At 43.4% G+C, this 15,761-nt stretch overlaps 1 protein-coding gene across 2 annotated transcripts in view; it reads right to left on the reverse strand.

Annotated features, from left to right (window-relative positions):
- The window catches only part of LOC141805749 (synaptic vesicle glycoprotein 2C-like), a 66,818-nt gene that overhangs the window by 34,050 nt on the left and 17,007 nt on the right, over positions 1-15,761 (reverse strand). Inside the window, exons 1-2 of one of the 2 annotated variants that reach the window (XM_074690938.1) lie at positions 15,231-15,542; positions 5,271-6,154 (exon numbers count right to left, since the gene is read on the reverse strand). In XM_074690938.1, coding sequence (XP_074547039.1) covers positions 5,271-5,877 — 607 coding nt within the window. In that variant the 5' untranslated portion in view covers positions 5,878-6,154; positions 15,231-15,542. Of the gene's footprint in view, positions 1-5,270; positions 6,155-15,230; positions 15,543-15,761 lie in introns of those variants that run through there. The other variant, XM_074690939.1, reaches the window with a different exon arrangement.

The raw sequence follows: 15,761 nt of genomic DNA on the forward strand, positions 1-15,761 counted from the left end.
ACTGGTTTTGTCTTCAGTGATATTTTTATTATTGTTGCTCCTGTGTTTGTCTGGACATCCTACATGTAACCATGGCTTCATTGTTTACCTGTGAAATCATCTGTTAGCCTGTAGCATGTCACTGCTAACTGGTGCAAGGCCTGATGTTTTCTCTGTGCTGATTCTAAGGTGTGAGCTGAGAAGTGACGACATGGACCTGTCCTTCCATCCATTGTTATTGGGAACGTAAGATCTATCTCCAATACGATGGACGAGCTAGCTGTGCTAATCTAGCAACAGAGAGAATACTAGAAGGCAGAGAAGCATCATGCTATTCACAGACATGGCTAACAGAGCTAACACCAGACACTTACGCCACATTAGAAGAGCTTCACCTGCTGTGAGCAGACAGGATCTAGGAGACAGAGACTGAACAGACTGCTGAAGAAGCTTAGTCCTGGACCCTGTGGAGGTGGAGGCTGGTTGAACTGGAAAAGGATGGACAAGCTGTCATCATGTGTTTTCTTATGGACCTTTTTACACTTTCTATACACTTTCTTACTTTTGTTTTCTTGATTGCTGCTGTGATTCCTGATTTTCCTCTTCTGGATAAAAAAAAGTATTTTCTTTTCTATTCTATTCTATTGTATTCTATCCTATGTAAACGTACTGAATGACAGTAGTTAAATGACATGTTACAGCTCAGAAGACGAGAGTGGCCCGTCTTGAGGAGCAATGTTCTTGACTAAAAGTAGTTTGAAGGAACCCTTCTGCAAATGATCCTAAACATCATCTTAGAAGCCATTTGTTGCATTTTATTCAAGTGCTTTTCAACATCCTTAGACAGCTGTGTCAAGACACCTGATGACCTCTTTTCTGAGGCTTAAGGCACATTCACTGCCAGTTTGTTTTAGGTAACATCATGTTGCAGATGACAAAAGAAACCTGGACTAAGGTTCATCCATCAAGCACTTCCACCAACCCATGGGCACAATATCAGTCTTCAACTTTATTTCCCACAATTGATGGTGGTGATGGTTCACATTTAATCAGAGTTATGTTAGTTAGATTAGAAAGCTCCCTTTCTATAGATGAGATTTTAAAAAGTTCAGAAACTCAGTATGAATATTAACAACCAGACTATCCCAGCATACTGACATTCACATCTTAAGGATGAAATCTGTAGCTCCAACTCCAGCCCTGAAACTTGAAGGACCACCTAACAGTTCAATCAGGTTTAACGGTAAATCCCCTCTGAAGTGTAACCTGGACACTGAATAGATCCTGTTTTATTGTGAAGGAGAAAGAAGAAAGGACAGGGGGTGAAGAGATGGTGCCCGCTGTCCCTGGATGTTTTAATTAGCTAACCTCCGGCTGCAGCAGAGGCTGTTTATCACCACTTTGTGTTGGCTCACGTCAGCTGTCGATGGGCTCTTTGATTGCACACGTGGCGTAAACGCAATTCAGAAAGCAAAAGCCAAAAGATCTTCAAACTGTAACTATGGTGCAGAAAAACGCCTGCAGAGAAATCACAGCCATATGTTGTGGAATAGAAAAAAAGAGAGGAAGATGGGGGTGTTTAGAGGAGGTGTATAAAAGCAGCACCCCCCCCCCCCCCCCCCCCCCCTCACCCTCTCTTTCTCCGAGGAGCTACGTGAGCCAGTCTACCATGGCTAAACTGCAGTGAAGCACAATGCTGCAGAGATTAACTCCAGCACATATCTTCAGATCGGCTGCACGGCTATGAGACACAGAGAAGGTGTAAGAGGGGGATTACAGCGGGAGGTGTACAGAGGACAGACACAAGCCGGGAGGGGGAATACAGGAACATCCCAGATCTGGATAGCGTCTCATCTTGTATTAGAAATCATAAAGAGTGGAAAAGACCGAGCTCTGAGTAGATTCAGTGATGCAGGCTCGTGAATGAACGGAAATACAGATACAGATACTGACAAATATGTTGAAAGACATTTGGTTCATTTATTCGGTGTCATGTTGCGTGTTAAATAAGTAAAATAGAAATCCAGCTTTGCTTTTATGAAGCGTAAATCTGTCAGTAATCAGATTTGTTTTACTACTGTCAGGAGAATTGGCAGCTTATGAGAAGGTGATTAGTCCTAATGAGCAGAAAGTTTCCTAATTTACGGGCTAGAAGATTTAAACCCTTTTCACAAGGGACTAGAATGAATTGGGGACGTCTGATAATTTTTAGTAGTTGTTTAAGTCTGTGATTTGAATCCTGTGAGAACTAACCCTATCTGTTGACTTGAAGAGTAAAAATCCCAGGGCTCTGATAATGTTAACCTAATCTAAAACAGTGACTCAGGACACTTTGGTGAAAAAGTCTCTCTCTGCACCTCCTCCGACTAAACATGATGGAGTCTATGTTGGACACGGTAACAGAGTTTTTCTTAACCCCTTAATGCCTAAATTAATTAACAACTATAAAAATAGATTGTTTATGTGTTTTTGAATTCTTACAGATGTTAAATTGAGTGGAGATTGTAAATTTGAGTATAGTACATACGATAGTTATAACTAAGTTATATTATATATTTATAGACATGAGAAGTTCATCCTCTGACCAAAATATTGTGACATAGTGGATCTGATATGATCTTTAGTATGTGTAGAATATGAATCAATAGGTAACAATGAGATTCAAAGGTCATTTCAGCTGCATCAAGATCTGACAGGGTATGTCACAAAATTGCGACAGCAGGCATCAAGGGGTTAATGCATGATGGACCAGATGCTATTTCTTCTGCAGTGCAGTTTGTGGAGCATTTAACTCCTGGTTTCATCAGCCAGAGGAATGTATTGCACTATTATTCCCCCGGTCTCCTGCATCACACAGAGAGCAGCTCGCATCTTCTTAGCTGTAACACATCATCTAACTACTAACAGTCTGGTGAGGGTTTAAAGGTCCCATATACAAAAATCACTTTATTAAGTTTTTTTTAGTGAAATTTGGCTTTCCTCCCAGCCAACAAAATGTGATTTTAATGACAAAACCAGTACTTAGAAGTGCTTGTGAATGTAAAATCCTGACCTAAAACGAGCTGTTTGGATTTTGGGGATTTGCCGACATTAGCAATGGAGAGAAATCTCTCCAGCAGCGGGGAGGAGAATGCAGAAGTTGAAGAGCCATCACTGCTCTGTTTTTGGGTGTAAACAGCCACATACTTCCATGCACAAGCTTCCCATCTCAGAAGAAGACCAGGCTAAGTGGCTAGAGTTCGTTTATCAAGGAAATGTTCCAGCTACACTCAGTAAAACTGTGCATGTGTGTGCTAGTCACTTCACGGCTGCTTGCTTTTCCAACTTTGGACAGCACAACAGAGGGCTAGCGAATAGACTGGTCCTGAATCCAGACACATTACCAACCATCCACCAACAAACCTGGGACCCTGGAAATGTGAGTATTTTAAATGCTGTGTGCTGTGGAGCAGATGTAAGAGCTTTTCCTCAGTGTCCCCCCCTGTCTCTGTGCTAGCTTCAGGATGCTAACTTTAGCTGCGGTTAGCCTGTTGTTTTAGCCTGCGATGTTACAGTGAACGAGCTTTGCTGTTTTCTAAACATTGTGCACTCGGCGTTTGTGGCGCCACTCTCAGAGACACGGAAGAACAGGGCATTATCAGTGGTGGCTCATTTACATATGAAGGTCACGCCCACTAAATCAGAGTGTTCTGAACAGAGGGGCTATGAGAGTCTGGAAACAATGCTGCTGTGCTTGATTTATTGGCTTTTTGGACCACAACATGTAACTTCAATGAAGACATCAATGATTCATATTAAACTGCAGAAAAGGAGCAGAATATGGGACCTTTAAGGCAATAGGCCATGTCCACATGTAGCTGGGTATCTGGGAAACTGCATCAATATTTTTTATACATTTAGGCCTGTTATCCACATGAAACCACTAAAATGATGTTTTCTACAAACTCCAGCCAAAATCATGATTTTGGAAAACTCTGGCTAAACAGCTTGAGTGGTGGCCTGGAAGAGATGGGATAAGAACGGGGCTTCTGCTTTTCTTCCATCCAGCCTCTGCACATCCTGTAAGCCTGCAGACAGTTCATACACATGGACCTGAAAGGCTCCTCGGTCTGAAACAGTTACAGCTCCAAACAGAAGCAACATAACACAACCTGGCAGGAGCCTTGACCTGGGAATGAGTCAGCAGAGCATTGCTGGAAAAACCCTTTTCACCTAATCAATATCTATTTCTGTAGGAGTGATGTAACATACAGGACTCCATCCAGCTGAGGTTTACAGCACTGAACAGCCTGCTGCTTTTAGAGGCTCAAGAATGATGCAATGTTTAATGTGACTATTTTGTTCCTACATACTCTAATTTAATGACATGTCATCAAAGTTATTCTGTTTGCCTCTATTTCTGCTGGATGCACTTGTATCATTTTCTCTCCTTCGTCGAGGAGCCACTTATGAGTCTCTTTCGACCACTTTAAAGAGTCACTTAACCCTCGCTGAAAAACTGTGGTTAAGACACCAATCAGCTCTATTGTGTCAGGTTTATTCTTCTGAGTGCATCCACAAGTGAGTTTACACACACATACATTATTTATGTGCTGTGTGTGTGAGAGAGAGACAGCGAACTGGCGAAATGAGTCATTCTTTCTATATTCTCTCTCGGCTGTCTCCCACTGAGAGATGAGTCAGAATCCGGGTGAAACCTGGGTGAATGATAAACTGTCCTGCTCCGGAAAACAAACAGAGGTAGCTTTTTGTTTTGTTGCATTAAAACCACGTTATGATACTGCGAGGAGAGCTGCTCGATGCTTTGATTTAACAGTGATGAGACAGAGCAGGAAGTGAAAGTGCCAACATCATGCAGCTAGTTTTCATATTTGTGAGCAAACAAACACTCCAGACGTACAACTTTTCCCCAGTGTGGGAGAAATTCATCTCGCTTAACACACCTCCTACTCATGTATCCAGATACCTGGTGCCATGACAACACTGGCATGCTCTGAAAGCAATGAGATAACTGTTGCACCAGTATCATCCATGCTCATTCCTGCATGTTGCATCCATCCATTCTGCTTCTTTCTATATTTATCCCAGCTCATTACATCAGCCAGACTGACTTACCATGTCTGCTAACTTTCATGCTTCTTTCTGCAGGTGGTTATCTACCTCAACATCTACTACAAGCAAAAACAAGAGGATCTCGAAGATTTGGCACTTGCACTTTTCTTGGTCATGAATCCAAACACATATGCATCAATCTGTGCAAAACTGCAAAGATCTGTAATGCCAGTCCTTACCGAGCCATCCAGCTCCAGAGTTTGGGACACACATGTCGGTCTCGGCACTTGGTAGCACAAAGCCCACCACAAACACCTCCACGCCATCCGACATGAGCGCCAGCCCGAGAACAAAGAACAGCTGCCACTGGAACCGTCCGTGTCCACACTCCTGCATGATGAGCTCGTACTGCTGGGCCAGCTCCTCCTCGTCCGCCTGCCTCTCATTCTCCAGCTCCTTGCGGCTCTTTTGACTGTCAGAAACTGGCTGGCCCAGAGCCACCTGACCATCCCGCTGCTTCCCATCGTTGTAGGCCGGCACACCTTGGTACTCCCCTTCGTAGATCTCATCTTCATCGTCGTGGCCCTCTGTGGCGTCACTGGAGGCCCCATCCTCATCGTTGGCTGCGTTGTCGCCATAATGACCATCCTGCTGATGGTAAGAGTTGTAGTTGTTCTCTTCATCCTCCTCGTTCTCGAAGCGGTTGTAGCTGCGATGGGCCGAGTATTCGTCAGAGGCACGATCAACGGCTTTGGTGAAGTTCTTCGAAGCGTGCCTCTTGGCCTCTTTGGCGATGTCCTTGGCACCTTTGACCAGGGAAGTCCTGTTGTTATGAGTTTCATCCATCTTGGCACGAAGAGATCAGGCACTAAAAGTCTTTTAACTCAACACTATTTAGCTTTTATTCCACCAGGAGCTACAAACATATGCTCTTCTTTCTCCTGACAGATCAAGACTTAAGGCAGGTTCTTGGTGCTAAAAAGCCACTCAGCCGCCAGGAAGCTAATGATTAAGTAATGATGTCTAATTCCATTGGATGGGAGAAGCCAGATGCCGCTGAAATGGAGACAGTAGATCTCAAATCGGGCGGTCCGGTGAGAGCTCAGCAGAAGAGACGATCAGCCTGTGGGGACAGAGAGAGAGAAGAGCAGGTTTAGCCTGATTAAAAGCCGCCCGTCACAAACACTTGACTGCAGTGTTTCTTGGCACACGGAGAAGAACTTCAAAAGAACATTTGGTCACTGAGACAGCCAAGCTTTCCTCTGAAGCTGATACAAACAGAGATCTGCTGCAACTGGAGAAGAAAGCTTTACTAGAAGAGAAACAGAGTGATTCATTGATAAGTAACTGGGAAACAGCAAAAATGGTCTTTATTCTAGATTAGCAAATGACGACAGGCTGATCATAACAACGCCAAGAAAAGCACAAACGTTTGCAGCAAATCCTTCACCTTCTGATTTTGTTGAAGTATCAGGATGTTGTTTTATTGGCAGCAAAGAGCAACAAAAACTTAGAACTAAACATAGCACATATACAGTTACATAGCACTATTTTAGAAGTTGGGTAAGCATTAACAAGGATGGATATTACTCAAGGATCAAGCCACTGATTGGTTGATTTTCAATCAGGCATAAATGTGTGGTTTCCCAGCAATGGTATCAATACAAAACTCAGTTGGGGCCTGGGTTGGGGACTTATCACAGGAAAATTCTTCATCTGTAGATACAAAGACATCAGACTGATAGAAAGCCATTGCATCCTGATTTCCAAGACTTCCAAAGCTACTACCAATATCTCTGCAGACCAACAACATCAGCTGAAAACTGGACACTGTGCACCTGAAAGATTTTTCTGTTCAGATCTCTTGATGCAGAAAACCCAAATCTGTAATAGCAATTACATTAGCGGCAGTAGCTGGAAATACTGGTCTAAGCGCTACAAGTTTCAGAAACAGAGAAAGTTGCAAAGACTGAGCATAGTGGTAAAATGTACAGAAACACAGTACGCTGCTGCGCCACTGAAACACGGACATAAAAGATGAGACAGACACTGCCGGTGCCAGCTACACGCACCACCACGGGTAATGCTCCTGCCACAATTCAAACCCTTATTCACCCCTATGCAGTGTGTGCAGGCAGAGAGTTGAGTTGTTCGGACCAGCTGCAGGAACCTTCACGAAGACACTTGATGGAGATTTTAGCACTTCTGCATCAGCTTCATTTCTTACGACCAGAGGTTGCCATCTCAGAGGAGCTACTGGAAAGATCGTTTGTTTTCAGGTTTTTCTTCTAGGCTTGATGCTAAGCCATCGGCTGCAGGATCAAACCTTGAAGTAAGCGCACAGATATAAACTGATTGAAGTCGTCTCATTGATTCATCTGCAAATTGGGAAAACAACTATTTCCCAAAACACATCTCTGGAAGTAAAATTAAAGTCAATGCAAACAGGGAAACGGGTCCTGCTGTTGCATTTTGTTTTGTAATGTTGATACTTTTTTTCCAGTACACTTTTTCTTTGGGTTTCTTAAAAATCTTTGTTCATTTTCAGAAATATTCCATCTTTGTGAATTTGGATCTTCAGAGACCATGTCTTCTGCCAGCGCCCATCATGTGTGGGTTGGATGTGGACATGTATGATTGGCTCCCCTCAGGGCTCCGTCCACTGTGGCCTCTCAGCAGACTTGTCAACACATCAGGCCCGGGCCGTCTGTCTGCCACACTGCAGCCAGAGGTCCCAAGGCTCAGAGACTCCTGCAGGAGAGGGACCGGGGAGCTGGAGGCCCTCGATTTACACTCAGAAGCTCTTAAAACACTCAGCTACTGACAGGTCAATTTCACAGCACGGTCGGGGCTCTGCACAGGAAAAACACACATGAAGTGGTCTTTTATGGTCTGCGGTTCTTTGAGAAACACTGAGCTGAACCACCCTGTAGTGGTGGCATTGGGACATTGTTTAATATTTGCAGATTAGTTCATTTAACGGTGAACATCCTCCGTTCACATAAGCACTGAAGTCCTTGTAAGACTGGATTTGATAGTTTCTCCCTTTCAATAGTGTTTTCATGATGTTTTGTAGTCTTACATTGTGAAAAAATCCATCTTTCATAGACCCCCATGAGCTCTACTCTATAAGTATCTGCAGTCCCTGGAGTGGAAAGCATACACCGAGGTGTTGGGACTGGGTTAAGTGCCTAAATAGACAGTGGCAGCTTGATGTATGGTGTTTCTGCTCACCTTTGCTCTGCAGCATTAGATAAAACATCAGTTTGAATCCGTCATCTGGACGTAAGCACCGCGGCTCCACAGCGACGTAGAGCAGCCCGAGAGATTTTGGTGCAATGCAGCACTGAAATGAAGTAAGAAATGTGTTGTAACTAACTTTGAACACGTTGTGGTGATGAGACAGCGACTGCCGCCGGCCGTGGATCTATCTAAACACAAGACGGAGGCTGATGCTGCAGCTTCAGGGCTATAATCAGGAGCTAGATTTGATCTGATTGTTTAAGATGTGAACGCAAAAGAGAGAAGAGTTTAAAAGTCAGTGTAATTGTCAAATCCATGGCGCTTGAGAGTCTAAGGTGTAACGTTCGTTCAAACAGAGCTAGAGATTTAGCAAAATGCTCGTCAGTTCTCTTGCAATGGGTTTGTTAAAAATCAGACTCATATCTGGTTGTTAAGAAAGGAAGAGGATAGATTTCATTCACCCACTGAGGCTGAAACATGCACAAACAGAACCTGAACATAGGGAGGAGGGCAGACAATCAAGCTCTCCAGCAGTTGGAGGTTCAGACCCCACAGACTGAGCTTGAAGAACGAGGGATGAGTCAAATATTTCAATAATCATTCAATAATAAGATTTTTTTTCGCTGTTAGAGAACAAAGCATCTGTTTGGAACTGTGAGACTCAAAAATGGAGAAAACCTAACACTTTTTTGTTGCTGCAAAATTACACCAGATGCATCTCTGCTCAGTCTACTCTTCGTCACAGCATCAGATCTGATAGATTCCTGTTTTCGCTGATGTTTTCTGGCTGCGTCTCAGCTCCAGCAGGTCAAAGCCCTCTGGGTCAAAAACAAAAGACTTTTTTGCTGGATATCAGCAACAACTCATCAATGTACAAAAAAAGCAGATTGAGCAGGAAACCACCTAAAACCTGGATTCGGTGAAGCTGAACAATGAGCTAAAACTGGACTCCACCTGCCCTCGTCATACGTGGTTTAATGTCACGGAACAAGAAATACGTTCCATGCAAAGACATACTTTTCTCAAACTCCTCTTTGCAAACTTCGCAGAGCTCATTTCCAGTGCTGCAGCTCCTCCAACTTACCGTCTGACAGCTGAGACTAAAGGCTGAACTCTGTGTTAGACCTCATGATTTGCTCTGAGAGTTCCTGCACCAAATGGCCAAGAAGAAAATAGCCAATCAACTCGCTGCACTGCAACACCGAGACCTTTTTATTAAAGAGGGAAAGTGAATAATGGTGCAAAACAGGCAGAAAGGTGTGTGTGTGTAATCCCTGTTCTCTGTGGTTCACCATTTCCTTCTCTTTGATCCTCTCATCTAAGTAAATTTCAGAGTTATGGTTGTGATTGTAATGCAGAATATGAAGCATATCCCTCTTGTGTTGGCATTTTATTATTCATGATAGGCAAAGCGCTCTCCTCCTTATGCAAATGGTCATTATTGCTGACATTTAGCCGCCTTTGAGCTCCACAGATAATTCACTGAAGTCCAGTCCAGACGTCTGCTGCGTTACTGAAAAAACCTATATGGCAATTTCTCGCAGCATGTCCTGCTGATATAAGGGAACATGAAGCTCCCACATCTGAGCTCACTGCCCTTTCCCCCCTATAAACACACAAGCTAACATCATTTACGATTGCTTTTATTTCCTTTCTGCTGTGATGCAGTGATCGGGGTTATTATAACAGCACCTTCATGATGTGATTTCAGCAATCAGCAAATATTCCTGCGAGCTCTGAATCAGCAGTCCACGGAGAGGGGGGAAATGATTTCCTCACAGCCGTGCTGTCATGGCCCGCTGACGCCGTCCAGTTACGTTCATTAATCACTCACCAAGTCACACACATACACAGAGGATGCATGAACACACACACGCATACACTCTGCAGGTGCATGCTCCTGGACCCTTGCAGACCCACTCATCGGGTGTGTCGTCAAAGTACGTAAACGCTTTGTGCAGGATGTCATTCTTTTCTAAATAAAAACAGAATCATGCTTATCAGGTGTGGTATGAAACTGTTAAAATGGTAGTAAGAGAGATAAGATCCCAGATCTTAATGTGACCCAATACTGGTTAACAATATGTAAATGCAAGTGGTGTGTGCAGAGCCCTGCAGGCTTTCTGCGGCGCCCACAGATGGCTGCAGTGAGCGTTTGCTAATGCACATCGTGTGAATGGAAGTACACGCCAAGCTCAGCAGATGCCACATGAAGCCAGGTCGGGGTTTCGGAAGGAAAAGATCAGGAGATCACAGCTTAACGCAGAAGCAGAATCTATCCATCTGGAAAAGAAACAAGCTTCACAGCTGAATCTACCCTCTTGGTAGTCCTTGATTTAATCATGCAGACCTGACTCCTCTGTCCCCCTGGAAAATAGATAAGTTGAATACCTCAAATCAAAAGGATGATGTGCTGCAGCTTTTCAGGCTTTTCAGGCACCTCTACCTAGTTACCTTGACCTCAAAAGTTTTCTTGAATCACAGAGGAGGTCTGTGATGTAGTCCAGCAAATGCACAAGACAGGAGAGCACCACAAGGAGATCGTCACACATTTTTATTAGCTTTCGATGACGATGATCTTGGTATGGTTCATCAATAAAAGCAAAACATTTCCAGAGGCATGCAGAACAGACAAAGAAAGCTGAGTTTCCCTTTAAGCAGGGCCACACCGCCCATGCATTCATGCTGTATTCAGGCAACGTAAGCTTTGTCTTGGCAGTATTTCTTAGGCCACATGAAACGGCTGGAACTACAACACAGAGGGTATGTGCTACAACTTCAGGCATATTTACAAAACCTCACTCCAAACATACATGAATTGAGTAGATAATAGATAAACAATGATCTCTATAAAAGTGCACATGATGTCATTTAAAACTAAAAATTCACATTTTAGAAAGTGTACGTTTCAGAGAAATTTCAGCCAATTTCGTGATCTTTGTATGAGGAAAAAACAGAGGAAGCGATGTGATTTATTCAGCTTGGTGTATCAGTGTGGTGGGGACATTTACTGCAGGTGTGAGGGAGAACACCTCTGAGCATCTCTTCTGTAAAAAAAGAAACAGATCAGCCACCCCAAACATCTACAAAAGAAATTTTCTACATTTGAAAACTTCTTTTCTGCTTTCTCAGAAAAAAAAACAACAACAAAACAGGCTGCTGAGTTAAGAAAGTGCTTAAAACACGCAGCCTCCAGAGGCAGCAGCAACAGAGGATGAAGAAGCATGACTGCCGAGGGAGCCGAGGATCCTGGGTTTAGATTAAAGTAATAATCATGAAGTGTGTTACAAAGCTGCTCAGAGACACACTGAAGACAAGCCAGGAGAAGGAGGAGTATTCATTCAAAGATTCTCTAACGCAGGCCTACAAACCTACACAACACACGAAAAAACAGCCACTGGAGCGCACACACATGGACACACACAGCTGCCTGATTGTCTGTATATAATGATAGCTGTGAGGGTTTACTGACTGCTGAAGTCCAGCCAGCTGCTGTGGAGGTCCCAGTGAGGATGCCCACGCTGCGTTTCAATGAGAGAGTGTGTGTTTGTTTTTGTTTTTTTGTTTTTTTTGCTGTTGTTGTTTGTTTTGGTTTTGTTTTGTTGACTGGTACTAATTTATCTCCATCTAAAATATGTATGGATTACAGATCTTACAGAAAGGGTCTGCTTTCCCATATTTTAAACATGGACTTCAAGTAACAATTCATGATGTTCAGACTAAAAGTGCAGTTTTTCAAACCTCTACATATTGTTGTAGAAATCCCCGATTCCATCTGTACACTGGTCAAAGCTCTCGAGATCTTCGAGAGATCTTCACGGGACTTGCTGATATGATGATGAAGTCATCACATACAGATCTCTGTACTAGATCAAAACACATTGGGGACGTGGGCCTCAAACACCAAGGTCTGCCCATAGCTCCACCCCCAAAATGGCTGCTCAAGAGGGTTTGTGGAGCAGAGAGCCTTAAAATAGGGCCACAACAAAGCGTTTCAGACAAGCTGAAATACAGATTTTCTAAAACACCAGTGAGAGGAAATAGGATTTTTTAACTAAATCATGGAAATCTATCACAGGGACCATAGGGACAAAATAATGACAAAAAAAAGCACAACACCCCCGTATACAGCAAGGAGGTTACCATAGGGGATGCTGAATGGTTTATTTGTAAAAGAGCGCATGACAAAACAGGCTGGCATTCGTTTTTTTATAATCAAATGATTACAAATTTACTTTCCTTGGTGCCTTCAACTGATACAAACATAATTTTAAGTTCTTAGATTTAATGTAACTTCACAAGATTGATGTGTTGTCAGTCTGCTATGTTTCTTTATAAAGGAATACAATTGTACACAAGAATATGAAAGCTTGAAATGGTAGTTTTTAAAACAGATGGCAGAGACGGAAGGGCCTGACGTCAGCGCTGCACTGAGCTCACCCTGGTACAAACAGGTCTGGACACGCCCTGTATGAGCCGGCAAACAACAGAAATAATACAAACTATTATGTTTTAATTTTCTTTCTTTAGATCCCCGTTCCTCCTTTCCCTCTGTAGCTCTCTTTATTCTGATTAAATGTTTTTATTGTTTTTATTAATCTATTTTTGTGATGTCTTCCTTTCCTCTATTTGGTGGGGTTTTTTAGCCCTATACATTGTATAATTTCTTTAGTTAGTTTAGTTGTCTTAGTTTCTCAATTTCTCTTTCACTCCTCTTTCATCTCTTCTTTTAATTCTTTCATTGTTTGTTTCATTTTGTACAGCATTAATATTGCCTTTGAAAAGTGGAATATAAACCAAGTTGATAATAATAATAATCATTATTATTATTACTATTATTATTATTATCACGACTGAACAGTCAACAGAAAGATATCATTTCTTTCCTCAGTTTTGAAAAATAACACCTACTTTTGCTGCACTATCTCCTTTTTACTTACCGGTATCCAGTAAGCAAATAAACAAAACATTTAAAATTTGTTTATTCTGTTCTCAATTCAATAATATATTGCTGCTTTTGATGGCATGTAAAAAGTGAGAAATCGATGTTGTTGCAAAATAAATTAGGAAAGCTTCTTTCACACATGCACCCCAGGAACATTCTGCCAAGTTGCTTGTACAACATGTCCCACACAACAGGAATTTTCTGCAGACAGATTAGGAGGACGAGGGTGCCTCGGAAGCTTGCTGTGGAGGCCATAGGGCAATGTTTGCAATATGGCGGTGAACCAAGTTAGAGAGACCAACTTTATGTTATGTTTTGATGTTCTGTTATGACAGTTTCCGCATTTCTGGCAGCGCTGTATGCAAACAGTTTTATTTATTCTCTTAGTTGTTTTTTGGTTTGCACCAGTCGCTTCAACCTCATCACCCTTGCTCAGCTTGTGCACTTGTATGTTGTTCCCCTAACACTGGATCCTTGCATCAGCTCACCTCAGCTGCAGGGAAAACTCTGGATAAGGTCGTCAGAAATGTTTAGATGTCTGGGTTTGCATCACATCCTGAAAATTTCAACAAGTTTTCAGGAGCTGGTGCATCCATGAATATAACAACAAACGAGAGAGTTGGAGGGTTCTCTCCACTGAGCTCTTCTGTCTCTGTCTCTCTATGAATGGTTGCACATTTGAACAGCTTGATGATGCTCCTCTCTCCCCTCTCTCCGGGCTGCTGATTGGCTGATGGAGTGCCTCCTGGCTCTCATTTATGACATGTAGTGCAGACCCATTCAAGCTGAACCCTCTTGTGTGTTTAGTTGTCAATGAAATATAGATGAAGCCGAGATAAGGCACAATAGAAAAAGGTGAAATAGAGTGAGCAGAGGCTTTGATTGTCATGTGCCGAGCCAAAGCAAACAGAGGCACACAGGGCCAGAGGCAAACATTAATTTACAGACTATTCAAAGTGCCTTGAAGCAAACACCTGGCTGGAATTTTTTCATGCTTGATTCAATCAAACTTCACATTCAGCCTCGTGGGGCAGCTTTATGCAAAACTCATCCCTCTTTGTTCCACTACTGCAGCTTCCACACACACAGCGGCTCCACCGGCTGAGCTCAGCCCACAGACCACGTACAGGAAGCAACATCAATCACCGCGGAGTCTTTTGACGCAAGTCGCGTCCCGTAATTAGATTTGGGCCGTCCTGCAGTCTGCGAATCAATCCTCGTGCTGCCTGCGCGGCGCGCGGTACAGTTAGCTGACTGTCCGCGCGCTGCACCGTGCACTAAATCCTGAGTAATAGATGGATGTGTTCCGAGTGTGTGCTCTCTGCAGACTCACTCCTTTGCTGCTCCGTGTGTGTGTGTGTGTGTGTGTGTGTGTGTGTGTGTGTGTGTGTGTGTGTGTGTGTTCGTGCGTGCGTGCGCGCGCGCGCAAGATGGACGGGAAACGCGGAGTTACCTCTGCCGTGTGCGCGTGCCAACTCATGTTAAACACGATTTATGGGCCCAAAAGAAAGGGAACACCCCCTAACACCGTCACCAAAACCCCTCTTTGTTGGTGTTGGAAAGATGCTAAAAGTCCCAAAAATCACTTCTGAAATTGCACAAAAGCAGCCTAATTCTCTCATTTTGACGCATCTCATAAAGAAGCCTAAAGTTTTAACGAAAGCACAAACTGTTTCTTTCCTAGAATGAATATTGAATACAAAGAGGCATCATTTTCTTATGAAATGTGGGGTATTTCATATAAATATGCATTCTTAACTCACTTTCAGAGGCTCAAACTCCTCAAAAGTTCTCCAACTCTTGCGTCAATTACACGCACACTGTTAGCATCATCGCCAGCAGACTAAGCACACACCAGTGTGGATCTCCCAATACCTGCAGTTTCCATTTTGCATATTAAATGATCCAAAAAGGCGTATAAAGATGAGATCTATGTATCACGAGGAGCGGAGCGCGGAGGGAGATGAAGTTCTAGTTTGTCTGCACGTTTGAACAGGAAAAGAAGACTTACAGTGCGCAGAGGACCGCGATGCATCGTGCCGAACTGCCGGTGAGTCTCCCCTCTCTTCCTCTTTCTAAACAGCAACAGGGAGAGAAGGCATCGCGCCGGAGATTTCTTGTCTTGAGCGATGCAGCGGTTTTCAGTGCTGCAGTCCAAGGAAGAGACGAGAGAGAAGCAGAAGAGGAGGAGGGGAGGAGGGGGAGGTGGGAAGCGTGAGTGTGATGGGAGGAGGAGGGGGGATAGCAGGAGTAATAGGCAGACTGAAATCAATAGGCCTGTATCCTACGGACAACAGTGAGCATTTCCGTACAGCACACAGAGCAGTAGTGATGCAGGAGTGCTGGCTGAATCTCTGAGATGATGGAACAAAGAGGAGGAGGAGGAGGAGGAGGAAGCCCTTAGAAGAAGTTCAGTGAGGGATTAGGAGGACTGTTGCAGACTGCAGGAGTACCACACATAGTTAAACCACCCAGAGACTCCATTATCTCAAGTTAATACTCAATAATAGTCACTTTATTGCACCGTTATGTAAACTTTATC

Source organism: Halichoeres trimaculatus, unplaced genomic scaffold, assembly GCF_033239565.1.
Source record: "Halichoeres trimaculatus isolate MK-OKI-2021-1 unplaced genomic scaffold, fHalTri1.1 fHalTri1_scaffold_16, whole genome shotgun sequence".
Classification (NCBI taxonomy): domain Eukaryota; kingdom Metazoa; phylum Chordata; class Actinopteri; order Labriformes; family Labridae; genus Halichoeres; species Halichoeres trimaculatus.